This window comes from Amphibalanus amphitrite, unplaced genomic scaffold (genome assembly GCF_019059575.1).
Source record: "Amphibalanus amphitrite isolate SeventyFive unplaced genomic scaffold, NRLGWU_Aamphi_draft 000180F_arrow, whole genome shotgun sequence".
Classification (NCBI taxonomy): domain Eukaryota; kingdom Metazoa; phylum Arthropoda; class Thecostraca; order Balanomorpha; family Balanidae; genus Amphibalanus; species Amphibalanus amphitrite.
The window spans coordinates 217,424-236,102 of record NW_024881675.1 but is presented as its reverse complement, the minus strand read 5'-3'; the positions used below and the strand labels follow the sequence as shown (position 1 = coordinate 236,102).

At 50.5% G+C, this 18,679-nt stretch overlaps 2 protein-coding genes across 7 annotated transcripts in view; one reads left to right on the top strand and one right to left on the bottom strand.

Moving 5' to 3' along the window:
* LOC122384029 overlaps nt 1-7,212 on the top strand; it is a 100,062-nt gene extending 92,850 nt beyond the window's left edge. Inside the window, exons 1-2 of one of the 2 annotated variants that reach the window (XM_043370990.1) lie at nt 588-930; nt 5,052-7,212. In XM_043370990.1, coding sequence (XP_043226925.1) covers nt 5,157-6,803 — 1,647 coding nt within the window. In that variant the 5' untranslated portion in view covers nt 588-930; nt 5,052-5,156 and the 3' untranslated portion in view covers nt 6,804-7,212. Of the gene's footprint in view, nt 1-587; nt 931-5,051 lie in introns of those variants that run through there. The other variant, XM_043370991.1, reaches the window with a different exon arrangement.
* A 21-nt stretch (nt 7,213-7,233) lies between these two features.
* LOC122384030 (proteasome assembly chaperone 2-like) lies at nt 7,234-16,976 on the bottom strand. 5 transcript variants are annotated; one of them, XM_043370995.1, is made up of 7 exons: nt 16,814-16,976; nt 10,774-10,851; nt 10,237-10,405; nt 9,873-9,931; nt 9,326-9,597; nt 8,125-8,239; nt 7,234-7,779 (listed from the first exon to the last, which is right to left on the bottom strand). In XM_043370995.1, exons 2-7 carry the CDS (start codon nt 10,834-10,836, stop codon nt 7,672-7,674), a joined length of 786 nt encoding a protein of 261 aa, XP_043226930.1. In that variant the 5' UTR covers nt 10,837-10,851; nt 16,814-16,976; the 3' UTR covers nt 7,234-7,671. The 5 variants fall into 5 exon arrangements, with proteins under 5 accessions (XP_043226930.1, XP_043226932.1, XP_043226931.1 ...); XM_043370997.1 differs by having other exon boundaries at nt 16,901-16,913; XM_043370996.1 differs by having other exon boundaries at nt 16,828-16,880.
* Between the last annotated feature and the right edge of the window lie 1,703 nt (nt 16,977-18,679).

Below are 18,679 nucleotides of genomic sequence, written 5' to 3'. Positions count from 1 at the left end.
CCTCCTATTTTTGCAGGGGGGCCTCCTATTTGTACAGAGGGCCTCCTACTTGACCATGGGGCTTACTATTTGTCTAGGGGCCTCTTATTTGTCTAGGGCCTCCTATTTGTCCAGGAGGCCTCCTACTTGTCCAGAGAGCCTCCTATTTCTCCAGGGGACTTCCTGTTTTCCGGTGGCCTCCTACTTGTTCAGGGGGTCTCCTACTTGTTCAGGGGGCCTCCTACTTGTTCAGGGGGCCTCCTATTTGTCCAACAGGGCCTCCGATTTGTCCAAGGGGCCTCCTATTTAAACAGAGAACCTTTTATATGAATATCGGACCTCCGTTTGCAAAGTAGCTGATGCGTCTCGGGGGCCTCCACTATTGGGGTCCCAAAATGACAATTGGGGTCCCAAATGTTCGCATTGGGGTCCCACATGGGACCTCGAAAGTATACAAAGTTACACCCATGATTATAGTCATTCTAGCACCGAGCCAAGGCCATCCACCGAGCGGAGTTGTTGGCCCGACGCGAGCGCTACATGTACTCGTACTCCTTCACGAAGTGGCCAAGCTCTAGTACATTCACTCCGCAACAGGGGGCAGCACCACCAAACTGCCTGAGGCGGTGCAAGTGTCTGGGTGAGAGCAAGGCTATAGAACTCCGGTGAGAGTCGCCAGCCGACTGGGACATAGGTATCTTGACTGGGACGGTTCGCGACTGGAGAGTGGAGAGTGCAGCGGCGGGATGGGCAGGGTACGACAGTGTTTCGGCAGGGGTGTGGGGTGCAGTGGCGGCCCGCGAGCGGCCACGTGGGTCAGAGTCGGCAGCTGTGTTGTCCGTGCGGGGCGTGTCACGTGGGGAGACGGGCAGGCCGCGGTGGGGTGTTACGCCGCTCAAGGTCACGGCGCTCTGAGGATGGAGCGGTCCTGGTAGCCGGCGCAGTCAAGTGGTAAGAATGAGGATAATTGGTCCTTTGGTGTGTAGACCGAGGCTATGGAACCTAGACGGGCGAGGCTGGTTGGCGGCGTTTGCTCCCTCCCGCCTCTAGTGACTGTTTGCTTAAAATGTTCGTTGCATTGTACCTACGTACGCACAAAACTTTCACAAATCATGATACATCTGAACGGCTTTAAACCTTAAAGGCATGGGTGTAGTTTTCCAAAAATCATTGGGGGTGCTCAATAGCTTTCAGAAAGGCATGCCATAGTTTTTGTAGTTTTTTAGCTGTTCTTTTTTACTTTAGCCATCAGGCATCATGCAAGAAATGATGTTAAATCGGTTCGAGAGCTTGTTTTAATAGCGCCACTGTAAAACAATTTTGGCTCACCCAATGCATTAACCCGCGCGGGGCTGGGGTCTCCAGCCGAACGCGCGGGGCTGGGGGGGGATAAATTTTACCCCCTGTTATCTCCCGAACTAATGGTCCGATTAGGAAAATTCAAACGCCAATCGAAAGATCTCATCACGAATTACTAAAAACATGTACTTAATTAAAAGTTTGAGGTCAAGGTCAAGGTCAGTTCAAGGGTACAAATTGCAAGTTTCTACAGTATCGGCCTTTCACCGTATAGTTGCCGAAGAATGGAGTCATGGACTGAGACTGATTGCCCAAAACGTGTTTGGGCCTGACCTTGGCCATAAGTTTGGCAGGCCAGATTTTGTACTGGACCATTTTGAGTCAACTTTGAGAAATACATAACGTACAACGGTGGTAAAATCGTTGCTATAGGTATGTATAACACAGTTTACCCGCTCCGGGTGTGAGGGAGGGATGTGGGGCAATGAGTGCAATGACGTGGCGCCCTCGGAGGGCCGGTATGGGATTAAAGCTCAGCTACACTAAGGGCTTGTGTGGTGCCTTCAGTTATCGGTGGCACCCTCAGAATCACAGGCGTAGGGCCCTCAGAGCCGCCGGTAAGGGAGGCACCGGTGTGGGGCCGCCATGCAGGTGCCGGTGTGGGCGATCAGAGGTGCTAGTGTGATTCTCTCAGAGGCGCCGATGAGGGTCCTTACAGGCGTTGCTCCGGGCCCTCATAGACGCTGGTGTAGAGCCGTTACAGACGGGTGTGGGGCCTTTAGAGCTGCTGACGCGAACTCTCTACAAGCCGGCTAGGGGTCCTTAGGGCTTAGGCCGGCAGAAGAAGTCCTGCGGGGTCCTAAGAGACCGGCATGGTACTGTCAGACGCCGGTGGGGCCCTCAGGGTCACCGTTGTGGGGCCCTCAAGTCATCAGTGGGTGGCCTTTAGATGCACAGGTGTTGGGTGGGTCCTCAGAGCCGCCGATATAGGGCTTTAATAGGCACTGGTGTAGGCACTCGGAGTTGGGGGTGTGAAACCCTCAGAGACACCGGTGTGGGCCCTCATAGGCGCCGACGAGGGCCCCATAGTTGCCGTTATGGGCCCTCAGAAAAATAAGTGTGGGACCATCACAGGTGGGAAATGCCCCTAGAACTGTCCCCTCATAGGCCGGTAAGACCTCTCAGAGGCCAGTAAAGGCTGAAGCAGACTCTTTCCGCGTTCAGGAAATCGCATGCGAGAGCCTATTCAAATACATTGTAATTCCTCTCGCATCAATCGCTCGCGGGAGGTGCGTGCGATTCAGATGCGAGCTTGCTTCCATGTATTTGAATAGGCTCTCGCATGCGATATCTTGACTGCGGAAAGAGTCTGTTTCAGGCTTAACGGGCCTTTGGAGATCACCGAGGTGTCCTTAAAAGCCGCAAGAGGCCCTCAGAAGTCGGCGTGGGGCCCTTATGGAGACCTTAGTGTGGCTATTTAGGGCCCATGAGGTAATCTAACGAGCCCCACGGGGCCCTTCTGAGTAGAAATATGGCCATCGTTAACCCTCAGCGGTCAAATGGCGCCGCAGGGCCTCTCGGACCCGAGGGTCCCTTTGAACTCGATGGGGGGAGGGGGTACGTGTCCCCTTAGACCCCTAGCTATGCCATTGTTTCATATGCATCATGTCAGGTATTTTAGGCTCGCCCCCCCCCCCAACTTGAAAATCGTTCCCGGGCCCCTGATAATATCAGATGTAATGTTAACACAAATGTCATGCATCTTAATTTGTGGTGATTTATTCAATATATATTCTCTTAGTCACTGAATTGAGTAAGCATAGTATTTGCATGATTCACTGGGCTCATTACAGTACTAGGAGATGGACATTCTGATTATTGAGGGCCTTGAGTCAGCTGGAAATGTTTTGAGGAGGCTGGGGGTGCTTTAAGAAGGCAGGGGGTGCTGAGCTCAGGATTGGGGGTGCTTGAGCACCCACAAAGAGATATAAAGTTACGCTTATGCTTAAAGGTAGTGTGCCACCTTTGGATGATTTCCCATTCTATTTTTCCTAGGATAAGAAGCTTCTGTTTTTACCTAATATTGCAAAAAAAAATCAAAAATGGGCCTAAAATAGTGCTTTTTTCGCCTAAAAGTTTATCGGTTTTTCGATACGTATAACAATTGTAGTGGGCTAACCTGTAAACAGGCGTCGGCAACAATCACGAATGCGGCGCACATGTGACAATAAGCAAAGGTCATTATAGAGTTACGACCACGTTACGACGTACGGGAATGAGTTATCAGCTGTCTAATCGTAGACAACACAATGTCGAATTTAAACTGTAAGCCTGTATTGGTATTGTTTCTTTAATTTGGCTGTCGAACATTAATTTATGGTTGGAAATATTATTTTATGTAAAATAATTGATATGAAACAGCCGTCTCTAAAGTTATGACCCCATCTCACCACATGAAAGTGGCAGAAATGACAATGATCAGCTGACGCATTTTTCTTGGCCGAAGTCAGAGCGCGCGGCCCGACGCACCACCACCGCGCCCAAAGCCAGGGCCCCGGTAACGTGAGGTAGCCGAGTCGGGGCAGCGTGCGCTGACCCAAGCCGGGGCCGCGGCTTTGGGCGCGGTCTACCGCATCCCCGCGGGCAGCCCCGGGCTATCACATGACACCGGGAGGACGCGCGGCCCCGGCTTGGGTCAGCGCACGCTGCCCCGACTCGGCTACCTCACGTTACCGGGGCCCTGGCTTTGGGCGCGGTCTACCGCACCACCTAACAGGCGTGTTCGAAACCGCAGGAGATGATGATGAACGGGTTTATCGAAACTTGATTGGATGAGCCTATCAGTAATAGCGATTTCAGTGTGTGCATTTATTGTTCATAGTGGTGTGAAATGTGGTTGGGGTACGACCGACAACCCGTCGGGGCGAATTTCGCACTGGGGTACTCAAAATTTGAAGAATTTAAGACGTTTCCATGAGTTTTGAAGGTATGGATAAGTTCTAAAAATCCGGTTCTCCTTATCTGGGCCATTAACTCCATACGGTCCAGGAAAGCTGGCACACTACCTTTAAAGGGACCCTCCCACCTTCAAAAAAGTTAATGAATTGGCATGAAAGTGATGTCGCTCGGTTCAGAAAGAGCAAAAACGAATATCTACCAAATTTCATCGAAAAATATTCACCGGTTTTCAAGATATTAGACTTTTACTTTTGTTTACTTTTTGGGATCTCCGCTGTTCCTATAGCGACTTTATTTGAAAGTGTGGCATTTGTTGCGCGCAAAGCAGCATATACCACCGCGTGCTACAAAACGTTTTAGTCAAACATTTAAAAATCGTTAGATATCTGCGCTGACGTCACACATTCAGAGGGGTATTCCTAAGCATTAGCCCCTCTGAATCAAAATGCTGCAATTTTGAAATTCAATATTTCCGATTTAAGGCATTTCTCGATGTTGTGAGTGCCGAAACCGGTAATTGTGAGCCAGGGACCCCATTTTGGCTATCTCAACTCAAATCTAATGTTAAGGTGGGAGGGTCCCTTTAATCACACATACTAATGATTCACTTACCTAAAAAGTGTGACTACAAGTATCATGGCTGGTAACATTTAATGACTATTTACTAAGAATACACATAACAGTCGGTCCATAGGAATTTGACGACATATTTGGGTGTATTGAATTGCAGAACACCCAATCCAGTTTACATCGGTAAGGAGCGGACACAGTGCACGTGCTCTAGCACTGATAACCGGACACCCTTTTTCCGACAGGCGGCCGACCTTCGACCCGGCTGGAGTATGGCGCTCGGACCGACTGTCGTGACACGGTGACGGTCCACAGAGCACCGCCACCGACACTGCCGGCCGGCCGGCCCCATGTCAGCCGACTCCGGCAGCCGCGGCGGGGGCGGGGGCGGGGGCGGCCGGCTCCTGACGCCGCGCCGCCTCCTGGCGCTGCTGGCCGCCTCTACCGCTCTCTCCATCCTCCTCTACCTGCGCTGGACGTCCTCCAGCGCATTCTTCGGGGCCAGCCCGCGACCGGTGTTCATCACCCAGCCGCCCACTCCCACCGGCCAGCCCGACACACTGGAAGGACTCCTGCAGCGAGACTTCTACAGCAGAGAGTGGGAGACGTGCGACAGCCCCGAGCAGCTCCCCGTGTTCATCAACAACGAGCACTGGCAGCACCCGTTCAACACCTCGCTGTACGTGCTGGCGGCCTACCCGGACCGGAGACTCCGGGCTAAGCGGCGCGTCTTCGCTTACGTGCGGGTGATAGCGATGAGGGACGGCTACCAGCACAGCGCGGGACGCCAGGTGCACTGCCAGCTGCGCTATGAGAACGGCACGGAGAGCGTGCCGGCGCTGGAGCAGCTCATCTGGCAGAGCCGCTGGGACCCGCAGAACACGGGAAAGCTGTTCGACCCGGTGTTGGTGTCGTGCCCGCTGCGCGGCGGACTGATGCCGCTGTCTGTGGCGCTGACGCCGACACCGTGCGCCGCCGCTGACACGGACCTGGCCGTGGATGTGGCGCCGCTGCGCGAGTGGCAGAGCTCGCGGCGTCGGGACGGGTTCGCCGTGTGTGTGAAGGGGTTACAGCTGGGGGACGAGTGGGCGGGCCGGCTGGTCGAGTGGATCGAGCTGCTGAGGCTGATCGGTGCCGACGCGTTCGTGTTTTATCGGTACGACACGGGACCGGAGGTGTCCAAAGTGCTGGAGCACTACGAGACCCAGGGCGTGGCCACGGTGGTCAACGCCACCCTGCCGGGGTTCCAGCCCAACTATCCGCCGGCGCGGCGGCGCTACCTGCGAGCCGCCGTCTGGCAGAAGCGCCGCTTCGAGCTGGTGCACTACAACGACTGCCTGTACCGCAGTCTGTACCGGTACCGGTTCGTGGTACCGCTGGACGTGGACGAGGTGCTCGTACCGCGCCAGTACCGCACCTGGGCCGAGCTGATCGAGCACCTGGAGGTGAACCCGCACCTGCTGCAGCGGTTCGCCTCGCTCTCCGTCCGGCACGTCTACTTCTTCGACAACCTGACGCAGACGCCGGACCCCGGTCTGCCCGAGCACTTCCACGCGCTGCGGCACACGGAGCGGAGCGCCAACATCAGCGGGCGCGGCTTCAGCAGCAAGGCGTTCGTCAGCACGCGGGGCGCGCTCACCGTGTTCAACCACTACGCGCTGGCGCCGCTGTACCCCTACACCGCTCACGAGGGACGCATAGTGCCAGCCCAGGCGCTGCTCCACCACTACCGCGCAGAGTGTCCGCGGGACCTGAGTGCCGAGTGCCGAAATAACTACTACATGTACACCGAGACGGACCACAGCCTGGAGAGGTACCGAGAACAGCTGGTCGCTGCGGTCACACAGACACTGACACAGCTGGGACTGGGAGGGGAGGGTGGGGCGGGAGGGGCGGCGCACAGCGAGGGTGAGACGCCGACTGACAAGGATGGTGAAAGCGACGCTGACGGGGACCACAGAGCGCACACCAGTGATGTGGGAAGTGATATACAATGATACGAAGGGGGATTAAGATTGCCTATGGCGGTGCTTAGGCGGAATAGACAAGATTCAGCAAAGCACGACCGTCAATTCTAGCAGGATAGGCACGCAATGGGAGGCCGACATCAGGGAGACATCAAGAATCAGAATCACCCTCATACGTTTCCCGTTCCATATAAGACAATAATGATACCATTTATAACTGTGGTTGCGACAAGGGAGAATGTCTAGGCGGTTGTCTTCGCATGTTGCCGCAAATGAGCGTTCCTAGCGTGCCTTCATGGTACTGGCCTCTGCAATTTTCGACTGCTGTTATTGGATGGTCTCGTCGCTACTTTTCGCAGGGATTTTACCGGTGGATAGTCTGGCTGTGACTAGTGTATTTATGTCCATCGTTAATGGAAATACACTTACACTCGTGGTATACCAGTACATATATCACAACTCGCTGGTGTTTGTTGTATTTGGAGTTTGGACAGTAGCAGCCCATGGCTCATATTCGTAATGGAGAGGTACCACCCGGGTATCACATCATTTCGATTCACACGAGCTGACACCACCATTACAGGTTATCGCATCACAGTTCAGGTTCTCACCGAACACAGTTACTGGAACAAATGACAAAATACGATAAGACGTAAGTCTTTCAAAGCTAATCAGCTCAAAGTGCATAACCGTTTTCAGTTCCCGCTCACAAACCATGATAGAAAACATCAGCAAACCTTCATACCATCTTTACTTGCAGCACTGACAGATGAAACATAGTAGCGCCCGTACGCGCAGAGTAGCCAGTCCAGCCAAGTGACACTCCCCCGCCCTACCTGGCTTTACGCGGGGCGGCTGGAGGAGCGATGCCAAGACCCATGTACCCCGCGACCCCGCCTCAGTAGAGCGACGCGTCGGGAGCCGGGCCGAACAGGTGTGACCAGGTGGGCGGCGTTCGCCAGCGACCCAGCACAGAGTACGGGTCGGGCCGGGACTTCTGGCTCTCCTGGACACGACGGGGGAAGGTTATGTCAGATGTGAATGGAGAACGAGCTCACAGGGGCATAGCAGTAGCAACACCCGACTGATACTGGGCAACGGTATCGCAGAGTTTGTTCCATGTGATCTAATGAAGCACATAGACACATGTCTGGAAAAAAATTATGAGTGACTGCAGGCTGAAGTAAGCATTCTTTTTTAGAAGCAAATGCAAACGCAATAAACTTAGCAGATAGCAAGTAGTCGCTTTCACGAACCAAGTAAACCACCATTTTGAAACAAAATCAATGAACCGCAGTTTTTGCAGCAGGAGCAATTATAAACCACGAACAAACGAGCAGGCTGTACTCACATCCAGCAGGCCGAGCCAGGAGTCCAGGCAGTTGCAGATATCCACCGCCTCGGGAATGTTGTTCCCTTCGTAGGTGTGTCGCAGTAGACACGTGTACGGGAATTTGGCCGCCTCACTACACAACAGAGAGCAAAAAGAAAATGGTGTTACCACGGTAGAGTCGTAATGTTTCACTGTCAAATTCAAGATCAACTCTAATTTTATTTCGTTTTCAATTTGAATCGAACAGCGTTTATGTGATATACATGCGTCGTCGTTGAGAAGTTCGAGAGCTGATAGTTCAGTGTAGATTGTCGTTTTATGAAATATGAACGATAAATGGCAGTGCACAAGCTGTTTGGAATTAGCAGCGTAGCAGTCAAGCCAAGTGACTGAAGTGGGATCTGCGGAAGGTGTTTCCACAGCGTGCGACAGAGGTCGCACTGATCGCACAATGTGAACAACATGCAGGTTTTGGTGGATGGAATGGGTGGAAAGACACTACAGGAGCCCACATTATACACCACTCTCGACGGATGCTATTTTCCCCAATCCCAAGCTGCGGTAGAGGTCCCATATCTCCTTTCTCTGAACGCGGTAGAAGTCCCCGTTCCCTCATCCACCAGGCACGATAGAGGTCCGATATTTTCCACTCTCTAAGCGTGGTGGAGCCGGTAGAGGTCCCCGTTCCCCAACCCACCAAGCGCGGTAGAGGTCCGACATCCTCCCACTCTCCAGGCTCGGTAGAGGTCCCCGTTCCCCCTGCACTCACCAGGTGCGGTAGAGGTCCGGTATTCCCCTCTCACCATGCTCGGTGACGGTAGAGGTCCCCGTTCCCCCACTCTCCAGGCGCTGTAGAGGTCCTCGTTTCCCCACTCACCAGGCGCCAGAGAAGTCTGATATTCCCTACAACTCACCAAGCTTGGTAGAGGTCCCCGTTCCCCCACCCACCAGGCTCGGTAGAGGTCCCCGTTCCTCCACTCACGAGCGATAGGGGTCTGAGATACTCTACTCACCAGGCGCGGTAGAAGTCCGATATTCCCTATGACTCACCAGGCTCGGTAGAGGTCCCCGTCCCCCACTCACTAGGCTCGGTAGGGGTCCCCGTTCCCCCACTCCCCAGGATCGGTAGGAGTCCCCGTTCCCCCACTCACCAGGCTCGGTAGAGGTCCCCGTTCTCCCGCACACCAGGCGCGGTAGAGATCCCCGTTCCCCCACTCACCATGCTCGGTAGAGGTCCGGGACGAAGCCGGCTCCGGGCAGGTACGGCGGCGGCCGGTGCGCGTCGCCCTCGGGCCGCGGTATCTCCGGCTGCAGCGGCGCCAGTGCCGTCAGCGCGTCGACATCGTCTCCGGCGACGGTGACGTGGCAGAGTCGCGGCGCGGCCGGGTCGGGCCGGGCGGCCGCGTGGCAGCTGGCCAGTTGGAGGACCCGCTTCAGACGGCGCTCGGCCGCCCACTGCACCAGCTCGGCCAGCAGAGAGAGACGGCCCTTCTGCAGACATCACGGGGGCGGGGAGTTATCGGTGTGCAGAACAAATTGGCAGGTAGTCAAGACAAGAGATAAGGAGAACTATCCTTAGCTGAAGGCAAACATAACAATAAAGTGTCACGCTTTCTTCAAAGTCACGTAGCTATGACGAGATAAAATCCAAAGTAGTACAGATTCTCTATGAGCCATTCTTAGTTTGAAGTCCAATATCCGTCCATTAGTTTGTCCAATAAAAAGAAAAGAAAACGTGCTACTCGATACCAAATACGATTACTTACTGGTGATATGGGTGCACGGATCTGAATGACCAGCAGTTTCTTCTTTTCACAGACGTAAGCTGAAAGCGAATATGATCAGTAAATATTGGCTTGGTTTCAAATGGGTGAAAATGCGTGATGACACTGGCGCTACTGCTTCGCTCGCTTAGTCAGACAGACAGATTGCACAAAACATTTCACGGTTCAGAATATCTGCAATCAACCTGTAAGAATCTAAACATCCGCTGTAGCATGAATAGTAACTTGCTGGTGCTTAGAGGATCAACTAAACCAGTCATTCAGCAGTCCTCAGCTATCCCGTCAGCAACCTACCAACCACTAAGCCATCTGCCTGTGTCTAGCCAACACCCACCCACCCACACACCTTCCATGGCAGTCATGAGATGCGTCTGTCCGTCGGTGTTCGAGTCGGGTAGGGTGCCCACCACCTGCTGCAGACTGGGGTGTCCGAAGGCGCCCAGCCGCTGGCAGCGCAGGTTGTGCAGCAGCAGGTCGACGGCCAGCTGGCCCACGTTACCCACGCTCACAGACGGCTGCCGGGAGGGTTAGGGGCGCTGTCAGGACGGGGAGCGTGTGCAGGTCGTAACAAAGTTATAACATGATCACATGGACTGTCAAGCATGTAAGAACAGCATCTCATGACAACATCTATTTGTCATTTTTGCCACACGTCCAGTACCCATTGGCAAATTAACATACTTTGTAACAACATGTTCATATTAATACCTATATTTTGGCACATTAGATGTGTTCAAACGAGCAAAAATGGTAGGTAACAAAGTTTTATCAGAGATGACACTGTTATGAGTGATCAACGATAAATAAGTTATCTACACTTAGCAACATCCAATCAGTGAGTACCTAAACTCATAACAATACATTGAATTCAGTTGTCACTTACCGAAATAAGGGTGTAGCCAGATAGATCTTTGGATACATCTTCAACATATGTGAGAGATTTCATTTTCTTGTCTTGACACTGTCAAAAAAAGACATTCATTCGGGCACTACACGTTATGAAAATTCACATCCAATGCAGTGAGATCACGGCATGATCATCAATCAAATTGGGTCTTACGTTCAAATGTCATATCCAGTGACAAGCAGGAACATTGTCCTAATATTGCAAAATACACACCAAGGCATTGTCATACCTAATGGGTTCCAACTCCAAGGAAAAAATATGCTGACATGACTCATGGCTAGGATTTGACCACTTTTCGGCAACACGATAAAAGTTTGAAGATCAGACAAAAAATGCGCTTCTTCCATAGTTATGAAAATAAGCATGAGCTTTTGGGTAAGTACGATAGCTGACAGCTCTTACATAAGCACCTAGAATTACAATAATAACTCAATTATAATATATTGTGAAAGAAAAAGCTTCTGATACAAACAGTATCTTGATCACTGTCCATGAGATGAAGAATATGTGAAAAATTCCAAATAGCTCTGGAGCATCTTTTGGAGCCTGTCTGAAAATGTGGCAGCCAGTTTGAAAGTGGTTGGATTGGAGCAGCGAGAAACCTGCCCAGAAATTAAGATAGTAGTAAAGCAGGCATCACACTTGTTTTTTGCAACCGAGGAGAGGTGTTATAGGTTAGGTTGTACAGGGTGTTTCATAAAAAATGTCCTGATTTGTTTTGCTTATAACGAAAAATCTAATAGTCACATATCCAGCCACAATGGTTCAAACGATTCCACAAGGAATGGAGATTTATTACATACATATCACGAACATGAATCATGCGTTCAGCGCCGCTCACAGCACGTTCTCGAGATGTCCTCCTTTTCGGAGCAGACATACGTCGGCCCGTTTCGCCACGTGCCCGATAACTCGGGCGCATGTGGCGGGCGTGATCGCACGCACCTGGCGTCTGATCGCCCGCTTGAGCTCTCCGAGACTCCCCGGGCTCCCGCTGTACACTCTGGACTTAAGAAAACCCCACAGGTAAAAGTCGAGGGGTGTCAGGTCAGTGGAGTGAGGGGGCCAGGGAGTGTCCGTTCCGCGGCTGATGATCCTCTCTCCGAGACGCTCCTGGAGCCACTGGAGGGCCATCTTCGAGGTGTGCGGGGTGGCCCCGTCCTGTTGGAACCAGATATCGTCACCACCTGAAGTCGAGCCTTCTTGCACTGTGGCCCAGAAGCGTTCCAGGATGCGGACATAGCGTTCCTTGTTCACCGTTTGAGTGCACCCGTTGCCGTCTTCGAAGAAGAATGGCCCGATTATTCCGGTGGAGCTCATTGCGCACCACAAGTCACTCTCGGGCTGTGCAGTGGGACTTCCAGCAACGTTTCGGGTGGTGCCGAGGCCCACATACGGCAGTTCTGGGTGTTCACCTGTCCAGTAAGGTGGAAGTGGGCCTCATCGCTAAACCAGACCCCATCCAAGAAGCCAGGATTAGCGGCAGTCTGGTCCTTGAGCCACTTTACGAAGGCCACTCTCTGATGTTTGTCGTTCTCCGACAGCTTGTGATGAACTGTCACTTTATATGGGAACAGTTCGAGGTCCTTTCTCATTATTCTCCGCACCGTTGAGTGGCTTGTGCCAACTTCTTGGGCGATTTTCCTGATGGACTTCTTGGGCACTGGCGGTCGCAGCCGCTAGCAAAAGGGGGGGCCAAAGTCACACTCGCGGGACATAACATTTATCCGTCACCGGGAGGGGGGGGGGGTGATCGGCTAATTTTTTTACGTCCACGAGGTGCCGCGCAGTTGGCATTACTTATGCTTCATCCATCTGATTCTTGCGTGAAATCTTTAAGCTCAATTTAAGGCAAAATCACCAGTTCCATTTCCCGTCCCACGGTGCTTCCACCGGTCGGCCCATGCACCATGACGGCGGATCGGTGTAGCATAGGTATACTGGAAGGTCAGGCACGCGGATTCATGACCTTACCACTATAAAACAATTCGGAAAAGTATGTACAGATACCTCTTGCTTTGAACAAGCATGTGAAACCCAGAGAGCATTTTCAGACTACGACATTTACCCATATAGGTAACATACCTATTACCTAGTTGTGTGGCGGCGGGAGAGAGTAGGTACACCGACCTCTAGAGACCCCCACAGGTTCCGAGCTTTCAAAATTGGCATCTGAGGGCCGCGCGCGACTCCTGCGGGGCTTCGCAACGGCTCTATTGGGGCTCACTCAACCTGCCTAGTCTTACTGCTAAAAAGACTGGCCCTGAGCCCTAAGGACTTCATCAGTCTCTGCCAGCCCCAGGACCCACACTGGCTCATGGGGTCCCGACGTCGAAATATGAGGGAATCGGCGCGGGACCATCAGGACGTAAAGTAATCTCGATCAGGACCAACGTAAGGCTGTGCCGGAGACTGCGTGAGCCCTCTGATCTTCAGAAACCCACCCATGTATGTTTTCACGTAGAGGCCAGTTTAGGGCCCTCAGAGACCAGTACAGGGCCTGCAAACTGCAAAGGCCAGTAGTTTGAGACAATCAGTGACCGAGTTGGGCTCTCAGAGGCTAATGTGGGTCATTACAGGCCAACATGGGCCCTCAGAGGTCAGCGTGGGGCCCTAAAAGACCGGCATGAGCCGTCGTTGAACCCCCGAGGCCAGCAGAGGGCCCTCAAAGGCCAAGATGGGCCCTCCTCAGAGGCCAATGCAGGCCCTTAGAGGCCGGCATCGGGTCTTCAGCAGCCAGTGCGGGGCCCTCATTGGCACCTAAAGGTTCGTCTTGGGACACCACAGACAGAAATAAGGCCACCAGAGACCGGTGTGAGACCCTCAGACGCCGGTTGGGACCCCTGAGGCCGGTTAGGGGCCCTCATAGGCCAGATGTGGGGTCTCAGAGGTTGATGTAGGCTCTTAGCGGTCAACGTGGGCGCTTGACCGCCACTGAAGTTCCCTCAGAGGTCAGTGTAGGACGCTCAAAGACCGGTGTGGGAGCTATATTAATAGCTGGGCGTGGTTTTTTTTAGCCTCGTGACGATCGAATAATTGCCAGGGCCCCATACACCTATATGGGGGCCCATTGGTTGTTTGAGGGGAGGGACAAATGATATGATGGCCCTCTTTATTGACCTTTGGGGGGCATGGCCCTGATGCCCCCCCCCCCCCCCGCGACCGCCACTGTGTACACATTACACACATGCCTCTGAGATTACATACTAGCTCATGCAAACTCTATGCAGGCCCCGGAGTTCCCACGCTAATCCTTAAGAAACCAAGCCGGCATACGGCGTCACCACCGGGCTTCTGAGGTGCACAGCACCAACCCATGAGGTCTTACTTTAGTGTCTTAGAGCCAATCTCCTTTAGCAGGGCCCACCCACCACTGCCGAAGAGGGTCTCATGCCAGCCATTGCTGGGCCTACGAGAGCCTCAAGTAAACCCACGCTGATATTCCATATAAGATCCGGCCATACTCGTGAACCGGTGCCAGCGACGCTGACCGCCAAATTGACAGAATGCGAAACTGAGCCCACTCATGAGTGAAATTTACGTCCTTTGATGGCGCAAGAAAGAAAATGAAACATACGAAAAGCTTTTCTAGGACTTTTGTTCGATCTGAAAGGTGGGGCCAAAAGATAGTATGGCCCCACCTTTCAGCACCAAAGGGGGGGCCATGGCCCCCGTGGCCCCCCCCCCCCCCTGGGACCGCCAGTGTTCTTGGGGTCCCCATTGACTACGGACTTCACCTTGGCGATGTTTTCGGGGGTCCTTTGTGTCGTTGGCCGTCCACTTTTCCCTTTGTAGCAATTGAGGATAGACCCATCTCTTAGGAACTTTTCTTGCAAACGCAGGATTGTTTTCGGGCACGGTGTGAATCGGGTTTTGAAGTGAGCCCTAAACTGTCGCTGTGTTAGAATGATAGAACGTGACGACCAGTAAAACTGAACCAGTTTTGTTTTTTCTTCCTTACTCAGATGCTTCATGGTGAGAAGTATTCTATGACCGTGGTGAGAAGTGAGCTAAGGTGCGTGAGGAAAATTTCCCGTGCACGTGCTTTCGATTGCAGTGAAAAAACACGTGATTGCAATTAATAAGGCACCCCAAAATGCAATCAAAACCAGGACATTTTTTATGAAACACCCTGTAGCTTGTAGATTTTAGGTGCTAGGTTTTAGGTTGTAGATTGAAGGTAAGGTTAGGTCAGGTTTGGTTAGGTTTGGTTTGGTTTGGTTTAATTAGAAAGCATCTCTGGGTATATCGCCTCTCCTTGGTTGTAAAAAGCAAGTGTGATGCCTGCTTTAGACTAGGTGCTGTAGTAAAGCAGGAGTCACACTTGTTTTTTTTTTTTTTTGCAATCAATGATAGATGCTGTAGGTTTGGTTGTAGGTTGTATGTTTTAGGTGGTAGGTTTTAGGCTGTAGGTTGTAGGTAAGGTTAGGTCAGGTTTAGTTAGGTTTGGTTTGGTTTGATTAGAAAGCATCTCTGAACTCTGGGTATAGCACCAAAAAACAAGTGTGAAGCCTGCTTTTACACTACCAAACCTAGAATAAAAGGGGAATAAAAGGAAAACAAAATGCAGGGACCAGAAAGAGCCCACAATTCCAATGCTGACAGCGCCTCTCCTTGGTTGTAAAAAAACAAGTGTGAGATGCCTGCTTTACTACTACCCTTCAGTACTACACCTTTTTGCATTTTAAATCAACCATTCGCCATAACTGTTTGAAGAGCCATTTCGACAATCGGCATTGAGCACAACTACTCCGGCGTGGTGTGTTTCATTTCAGCCAATCAGCAAAACAGATTGAACACTGAAATGAGCGATCTGCAAAACAGTTTAACAGTTCGCCAGACTTCGGCATAGAGGGAGCCAGCTCGGCATATGACGAATACTTTCGACCATTGACGATTTGTTTTGCCCAATTTTGAACCATTCGTTCAATGTCGAGTTGTAGAGGAAGATCGCCGAATAGTTTTGCCCAATGGTGATTTTTTGTGACCAACCGCCCATTTGTAGCGCCACCTATATGGCGAATGTGTACAAATGTCAAATACCCAATATAATATTTGACCCAATATAATCAAATACCCAATATACAAATACCCAATGGTCAAAAGCTAACTCAAAAAGGTGTACTACCAAATTAACTGTATTCAAAAAAAGGTAGGTACACCACTCTGCACTCTTACTACAGTTGACAAGTGACAAAACCTAGAATTGTGCTATTTATCAGTGGTGGCCGGTGGGCACTTTGATAACTCTCATCAATAACGATTAGCAAAGTCGTTGTCAACAATAACAAGTTTTTTTTTTCAAGTTTATCATAATTGATTATCCGTTATCAAAGTCCCCGTTTCAGTCAATCGGTAACAATAACTGCATCAAATGCCACGGGAGCGTATTTAAGGAATAGGTAGTTCACCTTAACATGGGGTTTTGAGCTGAGAAGGCAGTTTTGTAGATTGAACACTGAAAAATGCTAGTTGGAACATCTTTTAGCCCGACAAGCTCTGTCGCCATAGATATTCAAATTTTTTGATGAATGTTTTCCTTATTGAAGGAATATTTAAGGATTCAAATATTATTTAGAAGCTCATTACATTCAAATATTTTATCCTTTTGATTTCTTTTCCTTTTTGAAGTTATCGTTATCATTATGGCATTATCAAAGTGACCGATTGGATTATAAATTATCGTTATCGAATTATCGTTATCAAAGTCGCGGTCGTTACGAGTGTCCACCACTAAGTATCAGCAGCAGCGGAACACCTTCAATTAAGGGGGGGGGGGCACTGCCGACTTTTGGTCCCATTCTTTCCATGCAACGCCCATAGGGCTAATGTTAAAATGCCAAAATCAAAGGGGGGCACGGTGCCCCGGTGGCGTGGCGCCGGTGCCCTCCCCGTTCCGCCACCTATGCTAAGCATATAGGGCCTTGATTTATATACAATGTGAGCCAGGCAACAGTCTTGGAAACAAGAACACAAGGGCTGCAAAAAGGGATAGTATAATTCAAATTAGGAATACCTGTATCAAAATACCTAAACGGTGTACAACTTCGGCCGCCGACCCGCATAAGTTATCGACAAAATAACTTTTGCTCTGTTCTCTAACAAAAGTATGTGCAGGCTCGTATGATATTGCTAGGAAACTTGCGGCGACCTAAAGCAAACTTCGCCAATGTTCTGCCACTAGCATTCCTATTGAACACCTTTCTTGAATAAACATTGCTACCATATCGACTTTTCATGTCTGTGCTGCGTTACATTTGTAAACAAGATCTTCATTTTCTTTCTACGTAGGAAGAAGCGTAAAGTAATTTTTAACTCTGGAACCAAATAGATTGTGACTCGGGGACCCACAGTGCACAGAACTACAACACCGCAGAAAAGTTCATTCGACAGCTCTTTTAAAGGTCTTTCTGGAGAAAGCTCTCAGATTTGACCTAGGGCCAACAGTTTAGCTTCCAGAGAGCAAAAACTCTTCAAATTCCAGTTTTTACGACAGATCCTGTTCTGCAATAACTTTTGACTCAATAAAGTCGATACTCGATACGGCTCTGATTTTAGCGGCATCATCGTGTTCCTCTAGTTGACGTTGAGACTCGTCGAATGAACAGTTTGGCATTTGACATTGTACCTAAGGAAAAGTCATGTCGTTTATCAGTCGACTGTAGGTAGGTACACCTTGGGTAGGTACATACACCTACCCTACAGATCGACTTATCGTTAGCTTTACGATATATCATTGAGCTGAATGCATCCAAGGTGTTTTGGCATCGCTCTAGAATGTGTCAAAAGCCATTGTCAAAAAAAAAAAAACAAAAAACTATTAGGCACCTAGGTACCTTAATACCTTTCATGACCTGAGATGACCTCAGGGGCATAGAGAGGGGTCACAGGTGCAATTTTCCGATTCGGTAGGTATGCCATCTTTACATGGGGTAATCCGATCCGAGTGAGTTTGGTGTGACGTTCATCCAAAAGAGCCGCATTTCAATTTTCTCCATTGATTTCGGAAAAGTCGCGAAATTGACCTGACCGGCACTGATATAGACATTCCTTAGTATGCATTTTTTGCATGTCGTTACCTTTATCAATCGCTGAAAGTTTCAAAACGATCATTTAGTCGGTGTGTGTGGCTATTACGAGCATTCAAACCTTTCCTGAGGTAAGGTCACTTGACGTGAGCTGGTGACCTGACCTTGGGCGCCCTGGGTCTGATTTTTTCATTACTTACGCAGAATAGTTGCATAAACAGGTGTGCCGAAAACAGAGGCGCTCCATGGCAGTGTTTTGGAGATAGTTATCTGCGAAAAAAAAACGCATGGAGCGGGACGTTTAAACACCCCGATTCAGCGCGACATGTCACGGCGTAAAACATATTTCGACGGTTGATGATAAATATTCGTTGCACTATAACTTTCAGCCAAATAATATGCTTCTCACATGGCTACGGATCATAGAACGGCCAATAATGTCGTTTTATCTTACTTTATCCTGCTGACTGCTCTAACCTGTTGGTGCTCCTTATGTACAGGTCTCGCGGGTTTTAGCGGTAGGTTTTGCACCTAGAAAATTTAGTGAACTTCAGGCTATATCTTCGTCGTCTTAAGCTTTTAAGTGTTGAAGATGCGATCGACTTGTTGGTTCACAAGTCGGTAATGATCGTGTAAAATGGCTTCATCGTAGATCGACTATAGTTTCTGAGATACAACCGGAAATTTTAAAGTACAAAACCTACCGCTTAATCTCGCGAGAGCCGTACCTATCAATTATCATTCTGTCAGCATGCCCAGACCTCCGGGTGATGCATGATAGATGGATTAAATTACCTACCCATATATGCTGTAACTTGTAAGCACATTGATTGAACAATGCAGCGATAAGAGAA